The sequence below is a fragment of the Lepisma saccharinum genome, chromosome 30 (assembly GCF_977018435.1).
Source record: "Lepisma saccharinum chromosome 30, izLepSacc3.1, whole genome shotgun sequence".
In the NCBI taxonomy this organism is placed as follows: Eukaryota; Metazoa; Arthropoda; class Insecta; order Zygentoma; family Lepismatidae; genus Lepisma; species Lepisma saccharinum.
Window position 1 is genome coordinate 6853266 of NC_139258.1, and position 22677 is coordinate 6875942.

A 22677-nucleotide genomic window follows, 5' to 3' on the forward strand; every position below is an offset into this window, starting at 1 on the left:
GTACGTCTTTTATTTATTTACATTTTACTTTGGATTACCCGCTGGGCCGCTAAGCAGTTTTTCACATATTGTACGTCTTCTGTTTGTAGAATGCTTCTTCGTCTTCGTTATCCTCGGTCGGTTAGCAGACGAATTCCGTGGCAGGAGTAAAATTGACGCTTATTCTTACTCCTGACTCAACCATTGAGAAATGCCAAAAGAAGAAGAGAAAAGTTGGGGGGGGCTAGTACAAGGGGAATAAACAAGAGCGAGAGAGGATGGAAAAGAGTATATAGAACTTGCTCAAGATAGGGAAAGATGGAAGGCTTGTGTTGCTGCAGCCATGAACCTTCGGGTTTAAGAAGGAAAGGGAGTTAGTTAGTTAGTTAGAGCGAGGAGAGAAGAAGGAAGAGGAAAAAGCAAGAGAGAGGAGAGAAGAAGGAAGAGGAAAAAGCAAGAGAGAGATAGAGAGAGGAGAAAGAAGGAGAAGGTCCCAGGTTCTTTTTTTCTCTCCCTTCTCCTTTCTCTTCTTGGTGGGAGACCCTCCTGGCTCTCTCTCTCTCAGACGACTCCTTTCTCTTTCACCAAAAGTCGGGAAGCCGAAGTTGGGATCGGAACGGTTGTTTAAAAACCTTTATCACAATCACTGACGAGTCGGATATAAGCGAGTTTCAATTGTAAAAATAAATAAATGTGTCCGAAGGATAGTAAATTAGTACCAAAATGTTATGTATTAGGATTAACAGTTACATTGTAATTTCGTAAATTAGATTTAAATGAGTGCCTACCGACTGCCAATACAAGATCATAAATATATATAAATAAAAACTACTGTTCTAGGTTAGGGTAATCTGTTTTAAGTTTGATAAATTTAATTATATGAAAATGGCATTGCAAAAGAGGCCTAAAGGTGGAAATGAACGTGTGTTTGCTATAATAATTTTCCTCAACAAAAGAGAACATTTCACGAAATGTACACCATGCATAACTTAACTTACTGTGCCCTGGCAATTAAATAATATGTAAATATTGCAAGTCACTTCTATTGGGATTGATGTGAATGTGGCATTGCAAACAAGAAATCTACTGTTTCCAAATAATCACTGACAAAAAAAAGAAGGCAAGTAAAATGTTTACCAGTATGATTACCATTCATGCATATGTACAAGGGACGTTTCTGAATGGTTGTGTTTTTGTTTCGTACAAATATTTTTCAAAGAAAAAATATATAATACAATACTATATTTTATATTTGATTTATCATAAATGGTAAAAAGGACAAGTACACTGTTAGACAGTATCCTCACCACTTGTACGAACGTACCGTGCAAAGAATAATTTCCGAATGCGTGGTAGTGTGTTTTACAAACAAATATGCATACTTTTACAATGTCCATGCACGAAACTACATTACCAGAAACAGCTTAGGATTAAGCTTTCTTCTTAATGAAACATACATGTGTAGTACGGTAATACTTTACATTATGTTTGGTTATTCATTATGTGATGAAATTACAATGTAACTGTTAATCCTAATACATAACATTTTCGGTGTGCGGACGTAATTACCTAACTAACATTCATTTCTTAAACATATATTTATGTGTTACACATTACTTTATTTATTTTTGTTTCTGGGATTTCATACAAAAAAGCCCAAATCCGCTTACGCACAGTCTACTGTCCACGGTGCAACCAATGAAAACGTTGCATTTCTCGTATGAAAGTATGAGAATAGCAAGGCATCAAAGCAAAACGTCTCTAACATGTCGTTAGTTAACGGGCCTATAAAATCGCTTGAGCGAATATTAAAAGTTTAACAGGCTGCTAAGATTTTAGTGATGCGTTAACTATCAACTCGTTAAGAACGTTTTAAAGATGGTTGAGCGAACCGGGCATAAACTGAATAACGTATCAACGTTGTCATTAATAAAAGTACACAATGTTATTCTAGCACAACAAAATACAACGCTCTACATAAAGCGCGGCCGCACTGCAAGCAGAAGACGCTCGTCGCAAGCGAAGGTGCTGCCAGTGTTTCGGTGGCGCACCGCTCTATTCAGTTGGCTTACGGGAAGAAACCGAAGTGCGCACACTTTCTCTTCTATACGCTCTGCTATAATAGTACCACACTATTTTCACTGATATCCGGTGGAGGAGAAACCGATTCTGCAGCACTTTTCACTGTCGGTGGTTCAACACTAGCGCCACTTTCACTTGTCTCACTGATTTTGGTACTATTATCGTATGAGGGAAACACCTACGAATCATATATTTCGGACTTCTTTACATTGCTAACGTGTTGCGGAACAATTCTTAAGGCGAAATAATGCATTTCTAACTAAGATAATGTCTATTTCTTCTATTTACGAGTACTTACTGTTACTTGTTGTTTCGAATCTGTAACACATTATGGCCGTGATAGCGTACTGGTTTAGGGGGCGTTCTGAGAGTGTTTTGTCGATATATGCAGTGTTGCAACCTCGTTCACCGGAAAATATCTACTTTCGTGCCCGGATTTGAAATTATGCTAATACGTCGCATTTACGTGTAGAACTTGTAAAATAACCTTGCGACTTACCACGTTCATTGTCCATACACAGCAATTCGGAACCATCTTTCTTTCGCAATTCGTTAATGCTCTTCCTTTACGCACAACAATCTTGCAACCTTGAATATTGACGTCAGACGAGGAATGCCTACGTGGTTAGGTTAGGTTCCATTAGCATAAATACAAAGAAAAATTAATATTTTCGCTAAGAGACGCGTTACCTTGTATTGCCTAACATGAAAAAGCTATCTCCTGCGACGTCAGAACACAATGTTGCTACAGTGTTGTGCGATAAGTGACACCCATTCGGGGAAAATGGCTTGTTCCGTGGAGCTGCTGTTCTTATGGTAGGGTTACGTTACGTTAAGAAAACATAGTTTATTTCGTTTCTTTATCGATTACCATACTTGACCGCCAATTATTACATGCAGATTGGTGATTAGGAGGTCTCAATTAGTGAGTAGGCGAAATTTCATAGCAATTGGAGAGTGGTCCAGTATTGTAAACGCGTTCCAAAAAAAATTTAAAAAACGTGGTTCTAGTGAAAACACGGCGAGGCTGAAACACTGGCTACGGGGTTGCATCATCTTAACACACGGAACATTGCACTCTCATGCAGAAAGCAAATGGCGGGAGCAGAAACAGCGTGTCGGACAGAGATTTTCGCAGAAAACAACACGCATTCACATTAAAATGGATCAAATCTATATTCGGGAACTTCCACAACGCTAAAGAAATGATTTCCGTAAGTACTTTCTCCTGTAAATTTGAAGGAATCCGTTTCCCTCATACGATAATGTTACCCTGAATTTACGTATAATGAATTTATCCATGATGCAACAGAAGGTAAAATCACCACACTAATAACGAGAAACTGAACGTAACTATAAAGAGGGAGAGACGAGAAGAAACCGCACCTTCACACAACAGTCACGAAATAACACTGAACTCCCCTTTCTCTCTCTCTCATTCTTTCTTTCTCCAGTCCGTAACGTACATTCACAAACACTCCCATTATTGTCAGCGTTTGAAACAAACAATTCAAATACAATTCGGAGCACGATTAGCAATGAGCACAGCTGAAAGATTTCATTGTTGCAAAGAGTAAACAAAAGCGATTCTTGGAAATGGAGGATAATACAAGTTCTGAGCATAATAATAAATCAGAGTTAGAATCCTTTAGTCTAGTGGTCGGTGGGGGGAGTAACATGGAATCCTCAATCGATCCCTTTTAATATTTACTTCGAGGAAAATGTTGACAAAGAAATGTCTATTTTCTTTGCTTCCCTTTATTACATTTTCAAGTTATCTCTGTCAGAAACAGTTTTCATTATTTATAATTATTTTAAATTGTGCGTACCCCCTACAAAGTCTTCGCGTACCCCCAGGGGTACGAGAACCCCAGGATGAATACCACTGCCCTAGAGAATATGGAGACACGTGAGACAGATTCTTATCTATCCATTGAGTTGAGTGACTGACTTACGACTTCACCTCACAACAGGGGCGCCGACTTGTCAAAATTATTGGGGGTGGGGGGGCTCTGATCACTGAAATAAATTAATGAATGACTCACTCTCTCCCTTTTTTAAGTTTTGGTCTCAGTGTTCGGAATATCATAAAAGCCCATGAATTCCTCAAAAATATCAAAATTTTTATTCACAGTTCTAATGCAGAATATTAATTATCTACGGATAGATATGTCACATGTTTCGTCAACCATAATAGCAAAATATTCCCGACTTTTAATATCTGCTACCACGGAGCGCAAAACAGATCTCCCTAATATATCAATGATCTCGTTCTGATTGTCATGTGAGAGCCATTTGTAGCCCAAACGTCCTATCCACTACCCTAGTTCAAGCACATCGTCTTTTGAAGCTCTTTTTAGTCAAAATTTTAACAGTGTTCCCCTGTGCATAGCACCACGCCATTAAGGCGTATAGGGGGTGTGGGGGTAACGCCCCACACTTTCTTGATCCGGTCGTGAGTGGGGGTGATGTGATCAGCATCACGCCCCTGACCGCCTTTACCCACCAGGGTTTCCCCCAGGTACCCATGTTATTCGACGCTGGGTGGGCGCCGGGGCCGCTTCCATCGTTAGAAAAGTTCCCTGATTTGAACCGGCCGGGGATCGAACCCGGGACCTTTAGCATGGTAGTCAGACGCGTTACCGACTGAGCCAACGCGGCCACTGCTAGTATATAGTAATAAGTCATGTGTTTTGCTGTCTCTGGTCATAGCCCCCCCCCAAAGTAGCTGGTTTAGCCGTCTCAGCCCCCCCAAATTGATGGTCTAGAACATTTCAAATGTGTATTTAAAGTTAAGTTCATGTAGCACAATTCAGAGTAACCTTTACAAGAGAAGCAAAATAATACATTAGATCCTCTTAAGCAAAATTATTAGGGGGGCTCTGCCCCCCAAGCCCCATGGAGTCGGCGCCTATGCCTCACAAAGTTCTTGGTCCATTTCCTACCAGGGCATGGGATAACTTCATTCATCCCCGTGGCTTATTCTGAAAATTTGACCTGGTTTACCGCAACATTGTTATTTATTGTATATATAGTTATATATTAATGAGATAAAAGTAGAAATAAAACACGAATGCAGGTAAGCAAGTAAAATTAAAGCAGAAGTCGGACAACCTCAAGCAATTTCTACATTTGATAAAAGTTGGTTTACTGGCGTTAAACCATGTAACATGGGAGAATACGCCACGGATTCATCCTTATTGGCACAAGCTGGGTCGGATCTACAATCCGCAAAACCCCGCAGTGCGGGGGGGGGGGGGGCGGAGACAAAAGTAAGTTTTTAGGGAGCCCTCGGCCTTCGACATATAGTAGAGGGTTCGGGTAACGATAGTATAAGACGGAGACGGATTTCTTAAAATTTACAGGAGAAAAGACGAGAAAGTACTTACGGAATTGCGTTCTTGAGGACTTTCTGAAGCCGGGGAAATTGTTTTTTAGAATCTTGCAACGTATTTTGCCTGTAAATAAGGTATTTTTCGTCAATCATGCATCTCCATTGTACGATAGCTAGTGCCGCCATTACCGTCGACTACATGAATCAAATGTTCCGTGCGTTCGGTTATGTAACCCCCTCACAGTGTAGCAACCACGCGGAAGTTTGACAAGATGACGTGTGAGCGGGTTTTTCTTTTTCCAATGTAAGGTAAGACTCTAGTTTACGTCCTTTTCATAAGGAATACGTGTCATATATCGTTGGAAAGCTTATTTTATAAGGAATTCAACAACGTAAATCCCAAAGCGAGCAAAAATTTCCTGAAGGAGTAAATCGAGAAAAACCGATGTTGTCCGGATATGCGCAATTGAACGTACTGAGGAATTTTTTAGATGATGAAGCACATATTTAGGGGTGAAATGAGTGCTAATGGAACCTAACCTAACAGGCCTAACCTAACCTCGTGGGCATACCTCGACCCAAGGTAGATAGAGATTAGGTAAAGCCATCCGAAGATTGCCGATCTTGCACAAACGCGTGACGTCACCAGAGAGGGAGTGAGCTCGGCTGAAGCAGACGGCTCCTAGCATTTTTATGGGAGATTCAGAGAGCGAAAGTATATTATTACTTTTAGGAGGGGGAAAATATTAATTGTCATCCTCCAAGATGGTATTGAGGCATCCTTTTAATGATTAGTAACATAATTGAAAACGCGCTACTTTTAAAAGGGGGCAAAGTACATGTGAAAAAATGTATTTCGAAAATCCATATTCCTGAAACTTTCTGACCGATGCGCTACAAAGTAAGTTGCGTGTTCTCCTTTAGAATTTCGTCATTTTACAAATCGTAATATAATTTTAACAAAAACGTGGCATGCTAAAGAAGAATTAAAGAGTTTTAAAAAATAATTGATTAATAGACTTGGTTTATTTTACTTCGCTTATCTGTCACATATGGCTAATCGCAAAGATGAGGATGCGTGATGATATGATGAAATTGATGAATGGAAAGTAGACCCATGCCCGGGAGGTGATTCGAACCTGGGGGCCTTTGGCATCGTAAAGCGTTGTGCTAACCACTTCGCCACGGAGGTCAGTATTACCAGGAAATAAACAGAAAATGGCAATCATATGGCATCTATGTTTTAATATGCGAGAAACATTTGCGAGGAGATTATTGAAGTAACAAATAATTATTACTAGACGTTGTGATGAAAATTATTAATATATCTGAAATATCGGGAGTTGACCTTGCAGTCTCTAAATGTACTTTTAGGGTTACGCAAAACCTTTACTAAAAATTGCTAGTGTAAAATTATAAGCTATTAAAATTTAAAAGTTATTCCTGTTCGAAAAAAGAAACTTCCAAGTCAAATTAATATTTCGTATAAATACATATATTTTTCTTTCTTTCATGGGGCCAAGAGAGTATTTGGAGGGGACGGTGGCTTGGGAAGGCTATAGCCCCGGATCTAGATCTGCAAAGGGCTTCAAGTGGGAAAACATTGTCCAGAAGATGGGGCGAAATGATTTTTTTTAAAATGGCTCAAGAATACGTGTGTACGTGAGTACGTGTGTGTGTGGCGGGGGGGGGGGGGTGGCTGCGTGAGGTAACACAGTGGAATGTGATTCACAATACTAAAATTAAAATAAATATGTGGGAACAATAGAAATCAAAATATGTTGCATCTAGTGACGGCGCAATAGTAAAGATGGAGGGGTAAATCATATTTTCTCGGGGCAATCATGTTTATTATTCCGTTACATACCACACAAAAAGGCATATTTTGGCTAAAAGAGCATTCATTCATTTATTTATTTTTGTCGTTTTACTGGGGGCAGATAAGAGAGAGAGAGAGAGAGAGAGAGAGAGTGAGAGAGAGAGAGAGAGAGAGAGAGAAATTGTCGAACGAGAATAGGGGGCGTTCCTGCCCCCCCCCCCTGTAGTGTGGTCACTGCCTATAGCTATGCTGGAGAAGAATGCACCAATTAATACGCTATTAAATAAAACAGATACTTTTAAAACTTTTAATCAAATTATTTGTGAACTATGATTTAAATTTAGAGAGAACACATACCTGTTTAATTTAATTTGGATGAGTTAACTTCTGAAGCCTGCCATTTCCGAGCCTTCTTCCGGTGTAACTGCACTGCCCTTTGAGCCCTAGCTGCTGCGTTCAGGTGGCGGAACGAGCAGAATACTAATTAAAACAAATATGTGACATATATATATATATATATATATATATATATATATATATATATATATAACACACAACGTGTTGAAACTATTGACGGCGCCAAAGAAAAGACAGAAGAGAAAAATGGAGAGTGCAGTGATATTTTACGGGAAGCAGCAGGCACGTATCCAGGAATTCCTTTCCTATCTAGTGTACACAAAACAATTTCCTAAAGGAGGGGAGGGCTCGAACCCCTGATCCCCATCTTGGATAAGTGCCATTAACAATAATAGGGTTATAGAACATTCTCCGTCTTGTCTCGATAATTATTTCTTTCTTTAAATTATCGTCACTTTATTCAAGAAGCCAAAAACCTAATTCTATCAGTGTAAACTGAAAAATTTCCTTGGGGAGCGGCTAGGGCCTCGAGCCACCTGATCCCTACCTTGGATACGCGCTATTAACAATAACAGGCTTATAGAACATTCTCCGTCTTGCCTAGATAATTATCTCTCTCAAATTATCACCATATTATCCAAGAAGCCAAAAACCTAATTTTATCTAGCGTAAACTGAACATTTTCTGAAGGGGGGGGGGCTTGAGCCCCCTGATTCCCACCTTGGATACGAGCTGTTACCAATAACAGGGTTATAGAATATTCTCCGTCTTGCCTTGATAATTATTTCTCTCCTTAAATTAACGTCTCATTATTTTATTTGACACCACAAGAAACAAAAAATCTCATTTTATCTAGTGTAAACTGAAAACTTTCGGGGGGCTCGAGCACCCTAAGCCCCCCTTGGATACGTGCCTGGGAAGCAGTCACGTTTATTACACCCTTACATTTACATACAATATTAAAAAGTTCTGCTTTTAGATCGCATAATGCCTTTTTCACAAAAATGGGCAATCCCGCATTTTTTATATCAATCAAGCTGTGATATTTTAGATTTATTCCGTTAGTTTTCTGATAATAGTTTTCACAGCTTTCCATAGCATTTAAGCATGATTTCAGTTGACAAGAACAAAATAATCTTATTTAAAAACATAGAGCATAAAGAAATCCAACGCGCTTAAGTTAAAACTACCTTACAGTCGAAGCCTGGAGAGAACAAAACAGGGGTTCCTTCGTAACACGATTTCTTGAAAACCATTTTACACATTTGAATCAACTTTGTGATAAATTGATTAGAAAGGATGAATCTTAATAGTAAAAGTCGTAACTTTTCCCTTGCTACTATATTTTAGAAGATATTCGTTGTCAAATATCTCAATATTTGCATAAGGAACCAGCCTTTTCCGCGCCGAGCTTCTCGATGATGACGTCATGTATCCACGGACAACTGCGCATACGATCTGCGCCGCCGAACGAGCACCCCCTGACCTCGACCCCGTGAATGGATAGTGATCGTGAACAGAAAGTGTAAAAAGAAAAAGGTACTTACCCGAAGAGATGCCGGGTGCCGCACCACGATCGCGCACCGCGAACGCAAAGAAGCATTCACCATGCAGATAAGGACGTAAAGTAGAGTTTAGCCTCAATTTTCGCTTAAAAACCTTTTGTGAATAGTTTGTGCGGCATTTATCGGTTCATAAGTTTGGAAACACTGTACATCAGCTGACGATACTGCATATCAGCTGACGATAGACAACGTGAGTCAAAATTTGCCCGCCGAATTAGCAACGACCAAAGGTGATTACAGATGTATGAAAATCGGCAGAAATTGACACATCGGTATCGGCAAAAATCCGATATTTAAACCGGTACAGATTATACTAGAGTTTTTACCTTCTAATAAGTTTTATATTCTAGTTTTGTAAGATTTATTGAAAATTTGGTTATCATTCGTCATTATTGTAGAGTTTTTGTAATAAAATTATTGCAACTCTCATTCACAGGATTAACCTAACTATACATTAACTGGTACATTGCTGAACCAGGATCTGCTGTTGTATTGGAAATTCAAAAATGAATATTCAAACTTGAAGCAAGTGCTGAGAAGATACTTGGGCATACCTGCTGCATCAGTATTCAGTGTTCAGTGTTCAGTGTTGCTGAACAGATTTGCGATAAGAGAAGAAGTAGGTTACTTCCTGAAGTGCTTCCATATCTCGTGTTTCTGAAGTTCTGGCAGAACAGGAATTCATTTTGCATTTCAAAGAACTGCTTGTGTACTAATGTCAAATCTCTTGAGAATCCATGTTCTTCTTAAAGGTTCACATAACATTTTGTAGATGCAAATGTACATTTGCATCTCTTGAGAATATATATGTATATACATATGATATGCAATAGAAATGTACATAGCAAATTTATTTTTGTCATGCAGAAAATAACATCCCATATCTGTTTAATAATCTTATGTATCGGAATCGGTTAAATATCGGTATCGGTTCCAAAAATTATCGGTGAGTACATCGGCATCGACTAATTTTCAGCTTCGTCACATCCCTACCTGATACCATATTAAATCTATTTTGAATGGCATAAAATAACAATTTACTGTGAAAAATCGGGCAAAGTTTTGTATGTAAACTGTTAGATCTTCATCTTAACTAAAGTTAACACGTGAATTGAATTTCATTTACATTTTAAAAAATAAAATTGTCTCGCGCCGTGGCTTTGGACTCCGGCTACGAGAGGCGCGCAGGTTCGAGTCTCCTGAAGGGAGCGTAACAACTTTTCTCCTGAGATTTCGGCCTGTGTATGGGACCGGTTGCCACCCACCATCGTGAGGAAATTGGGGAGCTACGAATAAGTAGCGTAACACGATATGGAAACCTACGACGACGACTAGGGGTTCGTCATGCTGACCACACGTCACCCCGTTGGATTTGGATGATCTTTCTCTGCTGAGGCGTGTAGGGGCGAAACTGGCAGTCGGTAGGTAGGCGCATGGACTGGTAAGTAGGGGTGTGCGGGACAGAATTGTTTGGGTCGAGACGGGAAAAATTTGCCATTTCCTGACAAAGTCGGGAAATTTTCGGGACGGGAAACGTTCGAAATTTCCCGAAGCTCTGGAAATCTCGAATTCTACACGTCATTTTCACCTTAAGTGATTGTTTTTGCATTGCTGCTACAAAAACTAACGATTTCCGATAAGTTTCAGACATTTACAATGCATAAAACGTCGAGAATTAACGACATTTTAAAATGACCATTCGGTATTCCCGACTGCACGGAATCCCGCACACCCCTACTGGTAAGCGTTGGTTCGAAAGGGCTGTTGCGCCACGGGGTTAAAAAAATAAAATATGTTAATTCATCACCAGCATATCTACATTTGTTATTCGTCCTTGACATTCTTACACTTGTCTCTCTTTAGCTTTGCAGATAATAGGTTAAAAATATGCTGGTCAAGGATGGCAATCAAGAAAGATCTAATCACAACCTGATAAGACAGTTAACCGATAATGCTACTGACAAAATATACTTGTTTTCTTGAACGTGTGTTTTAGTTCCAGCCATGCCTGTGTACAAGGTGTTCCTATCGCTTCTATTGCTGATTGCTGGGTCGGGTGCCCGCCAATTCTCCAACCCCGTCATAGACAGACAGAACAATCCCGATCCTGGAGTCCTCCTCTCAGAAGGCGTGTACTATGCAGTGACCACCAGCGGCACCGCCTACGAGAAGTTCCCCATCCACTCGTCCACGGATCTCCAGAACTGGAGGAGCGAAGGGTACGTCTTGACGGAATCGACAATTCCACAATGGACGGAGGCTAACCACGAGTTCTGGGCTCCAGAGCTCCACATTGTCGACAACTCTTTCCTGGTCTACTTCACGTCTCGCGACACGGGCAGCAACCAGCTGGCCATCGGCGTGGCAAGAGCCGATAATGTTCTCGGTCCATACCAGCCCACGGACTCCCCTCTCGTTCTGAACCGCACCATGGGCAGCATCGACGCCACACTTCTGACGGACAACGGTGACAACTACCTCGTCTGGAAGGATGACGGAAATGGAAAGAACCCGAAGGAACCTACCATCATCTGGGCCCGAAAGCTAGCTCAAGATGGCCTCAGCTTCGCCTCCGACGAGAAGCGCGAGCTCATACGGGAGACTCTCCCCTGGGAAGGTGACCTCGTCGAAGGTCCATGGTTCGTTCAGCGAGGAGAGTACTTCTACCTCTTCTATTCCGGAAGTGGGTTCTGTGGCGACCAGTACGCAGTTGGAGTGGCAAGGAGTACAGGTGCACTGGGACCTTACGAGAAACACGGCGACCCTATCCTTGTCTCTAACGACCAATGGAAAGGACCTGGACATTGCAGCGTGGTGCAGGATGTAAACGACGCAGGGAGCTACGTGATGGTATACCATGCTTGGCGCTCTGGCCAAGTTTGCGGAGGAAACAGCCGTCTGATGCTGGCATCGTCCGTCGAGTGGTCAGAGGATGATTGGCCATTTGTGCGTGAAATTTGAGGATGGCCAAGTTCATATGTGGGTACATTAATTCCTAAGCAATTATCTTTTACCAGTTTCAAACATTTCTACTTAAACATCATGTAATTGAGAATTTGTGTGTTATTTCATTCATTAAATACTAGCAAACAAACGTTTTTTTCCACATTGCAATGCAATTATCATAAAAATTGCATAATTTGTATTCATGTCCAGATAAAATGAAGAAGACTTAGACGGGAAACTTAAAGGTAAGATACCTGTAGATCAGGGTTTCGTAAACTTTTTGTGTCAGAGGCTCCTCAGCATATCGCATGCATGTCCAAGGAACCCCTAGCCACAGAACATAATACTTAATTCAGTAAACAAAAGACAGAATTTTGTAATGTTACCATGTTTGATTTTTATTCATACGAGGGTGAATCAAATATGAACGAGCCTTGTGCGGAGAAACAAAATTTATGGAAGGAAACAGAGACATTGCCACATCCTATTTTTCTACATAGTCTCCGCCCTTAGTGTTACATTTTTCCCAACGTTGTGGTAGGTTCTTGATGCCGTTCTCGTAGAATGAAGCTGGGCGGGTAGCCAACCAGTTGCGCACAAAAGGTTTCCACCTGATCGTTGGTCGCAAATCGCTCGCCCCCCAAGTGCTTCTTTGAGGGGTCCGAACAGGTGAAAATCATATGGTGAAAGGTCTGGGCTGTACGGTGGATGCGGAAGCGGTTCCCAGTGCATTTCCACCAGTTTCTGTCGCGTAACACCTGCTTTTAGGCTGTCTGGCGTTGTCGTGGAGGAACAAGACCTGGCGGATGGGACAGCCTCGTCGTTTGCGTCGATACTGCACCTTAACTTGATCCAGGAGGCCGCAGTAGTAGGGTGCGTTGATGGTCCGACGTTCGTGTAAGAAATCCACCAGTAGGATCCCCCTCCAGTCACAAAACACCGTGGCCAACACCTTTCCCGCAGACAACCGAACTTTGGCCTTCAAGGGTTTTCCTTCGCCTTTCCTCCTCCACTCCATGCTGGCACGCTTGGATGCTGGGGTGTAATGATGCACCCATGTCTCGTAACAGGTAACGATGCGATGCAAAAACGCTTCCCCTTCCACGTCAAAACCAGTGTGAAGCTGGCGATCAATGCGAACTCGGTCATCTTTTTGAGCAACATTCAGCAGCTTGGGAACACACCGAGATGTGATTTTGCGGAAGCCCAAGTGCTTTGTGATGATTGATTGGACACTTCCATAGCTCACATCAAGTTCTGCCGCAATTTGCTTCACAGTGACTCGGCGATCCTGTTCGACAAGCTCACAAACACGAGCCATGTTGTCATTCGTCACACTGGTGCGAGGACGACGGGGGTGCACTTCATTTGCAACACGTTCACGGCCTTGCTGGAATTCCTTACACCACACCTTCACTCTTGCCCACGAGAGGGTACCATTCCCAAACTGGGCCTGCAGTCTCCGGTAAATTTCGGCCGGTTTGACGTTTTCCTGGGTGAGGAACTTGATGATTATGCGTTGCGCAAAAGACACTGGCGCACACTCTGCTCACTCATCGTGAGAGCTACTAAACGAAGCATGCGACACGCCGGCTGTTCTGGTTCCCAACTCACGGCAGCCCCACCTACCGGCCGCACATGTCCAATCACACCCTGCTACCCATTCCGACGCTTAGCCAATCAAGGCTCGTTCATATTTGATTCACCCTCGTATAATATAGGCCTAATATTTACTTTCCTTTAAACTTTTCAAAGTTTAATTAAACTTCATTTACATAAACATACTTCCTAAATGCATAAAAATTCTAAAACAATGTGACACTTGGCTAATTCTCGTAATTACAACAGTTGGATCTGGAAACTTACTTGAGAAAATTCACTTGGTACAGTTGTTGGACCAATGGGATGGATGGCGCTGTTTTCCAGAGACCAAGCATTGTAGGTCTGGTTCAAGCGTAGTCACTCGAAGCTCTGTTTCTGTGCTTCGTTTTGATTTGTGAGAGAGTAGAAAAGATACACTCACACAGGTGTGTTGTGAAAGGCATTAAATGCAGTATTGCCTTTCTATAAATGGCAGGGTATAGGGGATGTGCATGAATCCAGAAATTGATCAGACACATGGTGTTGTGATAAGAGGGTCTTCAAAGAAGAGTCACAAGATACTTCGACTAGTTGATCTTCCTCAAGGGAAGGCAGTTCAGGTTCAGTTTCCAAGAAGGGATTTCTGAATTTTATAATTGCATATAATTGCCTTTTAAGTACTTACAACTTACATTGTTATTGTGGACCCCTTGTACTATCGTCGCAGCCCTCCAGGAGCTCAGGGACCACAGTTTGGGAATGGCTGCTGTAGAGAATGACCAAGAGGAGGGATAACGTTGAGATGGACTTAAAGGAGATAGGTAAGGATGGAGTGATCTTGACCATAGGGACAGATGGAAGGCTGTATTGCTTCAGCCATAAACCTTTAGGTTTAAGAAGGCTAGGGAGTTAGTTAATGCATTATCATTTCCGCAACTAGATTAAATCAGATGTGGTTACATAACTTTCACCAATTTGGTTTATTCTATTTCGCTTTTATGCTGCCACTTTTGGCGAAGATGAGGATGAGATATGATGAATTGTCAAGGGATACTCGCAAAGAATATCCATGCTCAGGCCGGGATACAACCCTGTCGTTGTTTAACGCTGTGATAGCCACTTCATCAAGGTCTGCTTTTCATTTTAATTCTTAAATTTTCTTCCATAACTACCATTGCAGGTAATTTGACAGTGAGTGAATATTATCATTGAGAAATATTGAATACAAGTATTATATAATATTTAATTTATTTATCTTTATAAGCTGCATTTTAGGCTGATAGTAATTTGAGCGTGGCAATGATCAATATTTTTTTTGGAAAAAAAACTACAGTTAAGCCCCATTACTGGTGCAAGTCCAATTCATATTTACCTGTTCAGTGTAGCTGTAGGACCAGATTTCATTCTTGCGGACAATGACGTACTCCACCATCCTGAGGCTGTATCAGATCTCTTGGCTAAAAGCATCCTTCGAATGGAGTAGATAATATATTCTCCAGATCTCAACATGATAAGGAATGATTTTGATTGGTTTGGTTAATTTACACCATTTTTGGCTAATTACTGCAAAGAGGATGAGCGATAGTATGATGAAATTGATGAAGGGTTAATCATGAAGAACATGCATGCATGCCAGGATCCGAACCTGGATCCCTTGGGTCATAACATGATGTCAGCTTTCTAGGGAATGCTCTGAGAAGATATCTGGTTGAGATGAGACGAGACCACCACCAGGAATGATTTATAGGTGCATAAAAGCTCTGCTGGACTAGCAGAAAGCTCTGCCATAAGAACTGCACAATAATCTTGCTCTGAGTATGCCAATCATTTTTGTTTAATTATTGACACGTTTGTATATAAATTTGTGCTTTCTTCAAATTCTAGTTAACAGAAAATTGAAAATCAATAGCATCATATGATTTAAATTATGCTTGTTTTCTTTGTAAGTTTATATTTTGTTGTAAGTACAAGGTTTCTCAACCCCGGGCCGCGAGAGGTCATTAACTTTGTGACTTGCAGACCGAGCTGGCAACCACCTGGAAAGATGGCATTTTGTTAGGAGGAAATTCTCTCTTGCCAGTGGTGAGAAATCAAAGTCACTGAGGAGACCATACATTTTTGTAGCGTGGGTCAGGCAAATGATTAAAGTTGAATATTAGAAAAATAATAAGTGTTATTACCACAGTTATAAATGTTATTAGAAATAATAATAATTATTATTATATAAATGGGGAGACTCGATCCACCAATCTAGTCAATACCAACACAACTATTTTCCATTATTTCTTTTGAATTTTATGCAGTTAGTTTCTGAATGCATTCTAATATTAACTTTTGTATGTCTCATTCCAGAAAAGGCTTTAAATATTAGGGGGATTTTTTTTTTCATAAAGTTTGTTGTGTGAACCCTCATTTGTTCTTTGGATAAAATGGTAGAATACAACCTTGTTGCTGTATTTTTCATGCAATGTTTTCGATCCAATGCATTTTTACTTTGATTATTCTGTTCGAACACTAACTAATGAACTTTATTTCTGTTCTAAGAATAAGAGAAACAAACTTTCGGCGTTCTTGTATCTTTAAATGAACTATGTCAATTTCCAGGGGGGGTCTATCGACCCGTTCGACCCCCCCCCCTGCCGACACCCAAGCTTGCAGCCTCCTAATTTGAATTACAACTGTAGGGCCACAAGGGCGAAGGGACCTGCAGCCCAAGTTTGCAACCTGCTGGACCGATATGGTCTTTCGTTCAGGTCCTATATCGACTGTGATAACATGAAATGCTTTCACAACTATCTAACTAGGCGCACGTGGCTTCCTGCCTTCAAATTTGGAGGTAGACCGACAGGCACCACACCATTTTGTGCAGGAATTTTAATCGACAAATATACTGAACAGGAAATGTTCTGTTTAATTGGAATTTTCATGTGTACGAAAAAAAACACGCCAATGAAATTCAGAACTTACCAAATTAATTTAATGATATTGGCCAGAGGAAGAAAAAAAAGTAGGGCTAAGCCTAAACCGATGCCAGTGGTATACGTATCGGAAAGTATCGGTTGGAATTCATCTACCGATACCAGCCGACACTTTTCCGGCATATTGGTCTTTCACTGTGTGCGAAAAAATACCATGCGACATTTTCGCAAGTCTAATTACCCTGGAAATTATGAAAAAAATGAAAATTATTTTTTTATTTCCACAAAAATCTATTTTTTGATTTCACAACATCTAATTTAATATTCTAATGTAATTCTTGACCAATATTGACCAGTATTTCAAGTATCGGTATCGGTGGGAATCTGTAAGAGTATTGTTGTCGGTTCAGCCCTAAAAAAAATCCATTAGATTCAATCATTGTCAGCTAATTTAAACCAAATTTTGTATTTGTCAACAAGTCTAGACATAATCGAACCAGTACTTTTTGATTATGCCATAATATATTTATTAGTATTAATTTTCAAGGGTATTAATAACGTATAAAGTTGACAAAATTAGAAAGCTATTTATAATTAAACTTGCTAGTAGAATCAGGACATCGATTTTTAGAAAACCAATTTATCGGGTCCCGGGATCACAAAGGTTGAGAACAACTGATGTAGTGTGACTTCTAGGAAAGCCGAAACATCTTGACACTTCGTATAATTGTACATTTTTTTGTGTCTGTAGTCTGTTTGCTTAACATTGTTTTTTCTTATCTGTTCAGTTTAACTACGACCATGAGAAATGATCTTTTTTTTCTTCTTCTCTTCCTTATTCCCTTATGCCGTTAAGCGTCAGGTATCTCGTTCTATTCCATCTCATCCACTCAGTCCGGTCTCGACTCATTCTTCTCATTTCGTTCTCAGTTTTTCCATATTTCAGTCCTATCTTTTCTATTCTGTCTTCCTATGTGTTCCTTGGCCTGCCTCTTCCTATTCTACGCTCAATCCTCATCTCCATCACTTGCTTGGCTTTCCTATCATTCTATTTACATGTCCATACCACTTCAGCTGACGTTCCTCTACTACTTCAGCCATTGTCTTCTTTTGTTTTACCTCTTCTTATTCTGTCTCTGAGTTTTCCACACTGTTCTTCTGAGATGATGAAATACAGCGTGTTTCAAAAAGAATATACGTATTACAAAGTATTATTTTGTCCAAACTATCGATCGCTGCGCCCCGGCTCGGCTATTAGAGAAATGAATACATAGTCTAGTTTATATAATAGCCGCTAGATGTCAGTTGTGTTCTGTTTTGCTTGGTAACCGTCAGTTGTTTGAAATGGCTACTCCGCAGCAGAAATCAATTTGTGTTCTTGAGTTTGCGAAGTGCAATTCCGTGATTACAGTGCAAAGACGTTTCAGGTTGAGGTACCAAATTGATCCTCCGAATGGGTGGAACATTCGCAGATGGTATCGACAGTTTGTAGATACAGGATGTGTATGTAAAGGAAAGAGTCCTGGCCGCCTTCGTGTTCCTGAAGAAAATGTTGCACGAATTCAAACTGCTTTCCAACGTAGCCCTTCAAAATCAACTCGTCGTGCCAGTCGGGAGTTACAACTTCCTACAACAACAATTTGGCGTGTTTTGAGACGTCGGCTGGTTATGAAGCCGTACAAGGTACAGCTGTTACAAGCTCTGCGTCCTGATGACAAACGCAAACGTGTGGCATTTTGTAACGAGATTCTTGATGCTATTGACAATGACAACACTTTCGCACAACACATCGTGTTTAGTGATGAAGCTGCGTTTCATGTCAGTGGTCAGGTAAACAAACATAATGTTCGCATTTGGGGCCTACAGAACCCACATGCATTCATTGAACATGTACGAGATTCGCCCAAAGTGAATGTGTTTTGCGCGATATCCCGATCATCTGTTTACGGCCCATTCTTCTTTGATGGAAACACGGTTAACGGTCAGCAGTATCTCTCTATGTTACAAAACTGGTTGTTTCCGAGGCTGCACGAAGACAACTTCATTTTTCAACAAGACGGGGCACCCCCTCACAGGAGTCGCCAAGTGCGTGATTATCTGAATGAAACTCTACCGTACCGTTGGATTGGTCGTCAAGGAGCTGGCGACTTAGCATGTATCAGCTGGGCTCCACGGTCACCGGATTTGACACCCTGTGACTTCTTCCTGTAGGGTTTCATTAAAGACTATGTTTATGTACCACCACTCCCACAGAACCTGGAAGAGTTGAAGAACCGGATCCGTACTGCCGTAACATCAGTGACGAAGGACATGCTTGCCCGAGTATGGGAGGAATTTGAGTATCGATGTGATATTGTTCGTGTCACTGCTGGAGGACATATTGAACATCTGTAATCTTAACTTGAGAGGTTCGTAAGTATGTGTGTCAAGTTTCATCTTCGTATGTCTTCAAGTTTAATAAATATATGCATGCGAAATACGTATATTCTTTTTGAAACACGCTGTATATCTCAGAAGAACAGACAATGAATTATGACTAGATAAAATAAATAGATGAAACAACAAACACAGATTCCCTAGCTGTGGTGACCCTTTCCGACGGCACCAAAATGTCAATCTCCCTTCCACATAGTAAACCCTAGACTGACTGTATTTTGCAGGCTAGCGAGGTACGTTGCTCTGGCATCTGCACTCACAGCCAGCATAACCCTCTGTGGTGCACGTTTTTCACGATTAGCCAAAAGTGGCAGAATAGCAACGTAAAATGAACTAAACGATCAATCAACAAACGCCCTAGCCGGGACTGGAACAGTGAATATCAATGAGAGACATTATCCAAGTTTGACCACAGATTTTCATGTGGAAAGTTCATCAAAATCTGATAATAATTATTACGAGAATTCATGTTATCTTATTATCATATTCAAAGATTGCAATACCATTTTTTGAGGTCACCGTTTTAAAATTAGCTCTGGCACTTGTTTTTGTATTACCACTCTTAACATTATCATTTTATCAATAAAGCTTAACATGTTGATAATGTACTGTAGAATTTGATTAAAAACAAAGAGATCTTAAACAATTGAATCACTGAAGACAATTGTATCAATATCATAATATTTATGAAAACTATATTCATGCTATTTGTGTAGTTCTCGATAATTTCGAAGGTGTGTACATGAGTTTCATTGACTCAGAACATGATCAACACAAAGTACATATCTGAAATAGGACTTACAAAAGCCACACTTGACATGAAAAGACCGTTCTTTGTATCGTAAACAATGAATAAATTGAGAAAATGTTAATATCCTTGTGAAATATCTATTTTAGGCCTTTAAAGGAGTTGAAATATTTCACTCAGAAGCTCTAAAGGGGGGAAAATATAACCATTTCGCAATTTTTTTTAAAACTTCAACTACCCTTAGGAATGTTATTTAGGGAGGGGGGAGGATGCAATGGGTCACACAAACATCCACTTGGTTCCAGCAATTTTTTTCGTAAAACTAGATCAAATATGGGATAATGTAATGGATCGTTACATGTTATTCTACAGAATGAATTTCGAGGCTGACATTTTATATTGCAGATAGTTGCATTCGAAAACTTATTCTGTGGACAAAGCGAGAGAAATTTATTTCAAAGACAGGCATGAAGAAATAAGTCTGACCTTCGTGGTGAAAAATATTTCAACTTGTGCTGTATCTTACCGCCTGAAGTAGATGTATGTTTTGATATTCTGCCAGAATAAAACAAAATGAACCAGTTAATGGCAACAGAAGCATACAAGTACCTCCATTCGGAAATACAGGGTGTACATAAAATGTCTGACACATTTCAATTATTAATAAATCAGAAACTAATGAAGATACAAATTAACTGGTTGCAATGATAGATAGATAAATTCAAGAGGTTTTATGTCCTGCATCAGTACACTTCCATATCCACTCCTTTTGTCGCACTTTTGACTAAAAACAATATCTGGCGCATATCCTCAGAGAAAAAAAATCAATGGGGTTCTGCCGGGTGATATTTGGAGCCCAGGAATCGTACCACCAAGTCAAGTCTATCTTCCTGGAAAGTGTTCCTTCAAAACACAACAAACAATGATGGTGAACCTTACAAGAGTGATGAACATTGATGAACTTAAAGCCAGAATAAACAATGAGATAGCTGCTGTGGATGTCGGCACGTTGACCCAAATCGGGAAAAAATCGATTATCGTCTTGTCATTCTCCGTGTGATAAAAGGAGCACATATACTGAAACAGGACATAGAACTTTTTGCCTTGTACATATATCCTATTTGACACTTTAAATAATTAGAGAGTTAAAAGGTATTTATACACCTTATGAAGCCAAAAACTCAATATGCTGACCAAGGCAGAATTTTTTTTATTTTATTTTAAAACATAAAACTAAACTTTACATTTCAACCTTCTAGCAAGGTCTTCTTCAGACTCTGTACCAAATACAAATAAGGTACAAAACAGGAAGATATATACACAAGGTACATTCAATAAATAAACGGAAATACTTTTTTTTTACAGAATCTATTATTCGAATGGAATACAACACATGATAATTATTCAACGTAGTCCCCCTCAAGAATTATTTTGGGCATGTGCGTAACCAGTCATGCACTGCTGCCTGGACTTCCTCTTCATCCTCGAACCTTGAGCCACTAAGAGCGTCTTTAAGTGGGCCAAAAACGTGATAATCTGAAGATGCCAGATCTGGGGAATATGGGGGGTGGGGTAAGTAGATCAACTTTAGGTCATTGATGGTAGCTAATGCGACTCGAGCAGTGTGTGGTCTTGCGCTGTCATGCAGTAACAGGATGCCACTGGACACCAGACCACGTCGCTTCTTCAAAATTGCTGGTTTCAAATTTTCACGCATATGCGTATGTCACACTGTTTACATTTTGACCTCTCGGCACGTAATGTTCAAGAATTGTTCCCTTATGATCCCAAAACATAGTCAACATGACCTTACCAGCACTTCTTTCACCTCGCACCTTCTTGGGTCTTGGAGATGAAGAATGTCGCCACTCCATTGTAGCCCGATTTTGTTCAGGTTTGTAAAAATATACCCAACTTTCATCTCCCGTGACAATACGCTGAAGAAATGCCTCCCCTTCAGCTTCATACTGTCGCAAAAGCTCCCCGCACACATCTATTCGCCTGTCTTCATTTCTGGTGTCAAATGTTTTGGAACCCACCTCACACACACTTTCTTGAACATCAGTACGTCATGAACAATATGGTGGGCTGATCCGACACTAACGTTCATCTTCAATGCAATCTCACTCACTCACCATAATATGCCTGTTTTCCCGTACCAACTCGTCAACTCTCGCAATGTTCTTCTCCGTGAGTGCAGAGACAGAGCGTCCTGGACGTGGCGAATCTTGAACACTTGTTACACCCTGTTTGAACTTCTCTGCCCACTTGTACACTTGTGTTCGACTCAAACAGCTTTCACCATATTGCACTGCTATCCGACAGTGAATTTCGATTGGTTTCAACCCTTCAGCTAACAGAAATCTAATGACACTTCGCTGCTCCAAGTTGGTGCAAACTTGCAAGGGTGCCGCCATCTTGTTTAACTGATTCCCAGCACCATGTTCACAAGGCAGGCGCGTCAGGCCCATCTGTTAATAGTTCTAGGACACCACCACAAAATAACAAAGAAACACCAAACATGGTCGTATTTTCGATTTTTTATACAACTTGTCCGCTTAAATATTGAATGTACCTTGTATACGAGGGTCACTATTTATATTTTGAGCCTTGGCAACACTGATTGAAGTTAGGCGTGATTTGACGTTTGCACGGAATCGTCTGGCATTATTGACCATAACGTACATCAAATGTTTTGTCAATAGCTTGATTTGTGTTGTTTATGTTGCCTTGGAGATTGCGCGACAACAATAAAATGGAATTAACTCGTGAACATTTTCGTGCGATGATTTTTTACGATTTTCGACGTGGATTATCAAGACAAGAGTGCATCGATCAACTTACTTCCACATTTGGCGATGAAGCCCCATCCTTTGCCACTGTGAAACGCTGGTATAACGAATTTAATTGTG

At 40.4% G+C, this 22677-nt stretch overlaps 1 protein-coding gene across 1 annotated transcript; it reads left to right on the plus strand.

Annotated features, from left to right (window-relative positions):
• Window positions 1-11140: 11140 nt before the first annotated feature.
• Window positions 11141-12097, plus strand: LOC145981718 (uncharacterized). Its single transcript, XM_083115124.1, has one exon. The coding sequence runs from the start codon at window positions 11141-11143 to the stop codon at window positions 12095-12097; it is 957 nt and encodes a 318-aa protein (XP_082971250.1).
• Window positions 12098-22677: the final 10580 nt, after the last annotated feature.

Coding starts and splice junctions, on each gene's coding strand:
- LOC145981718 (XM_083115124.1), top strand. CDS start 11,141: ATGCCTGTGTACAAGGTGTTCCTATCGCTTCTATTGCTGATTGCTGGG.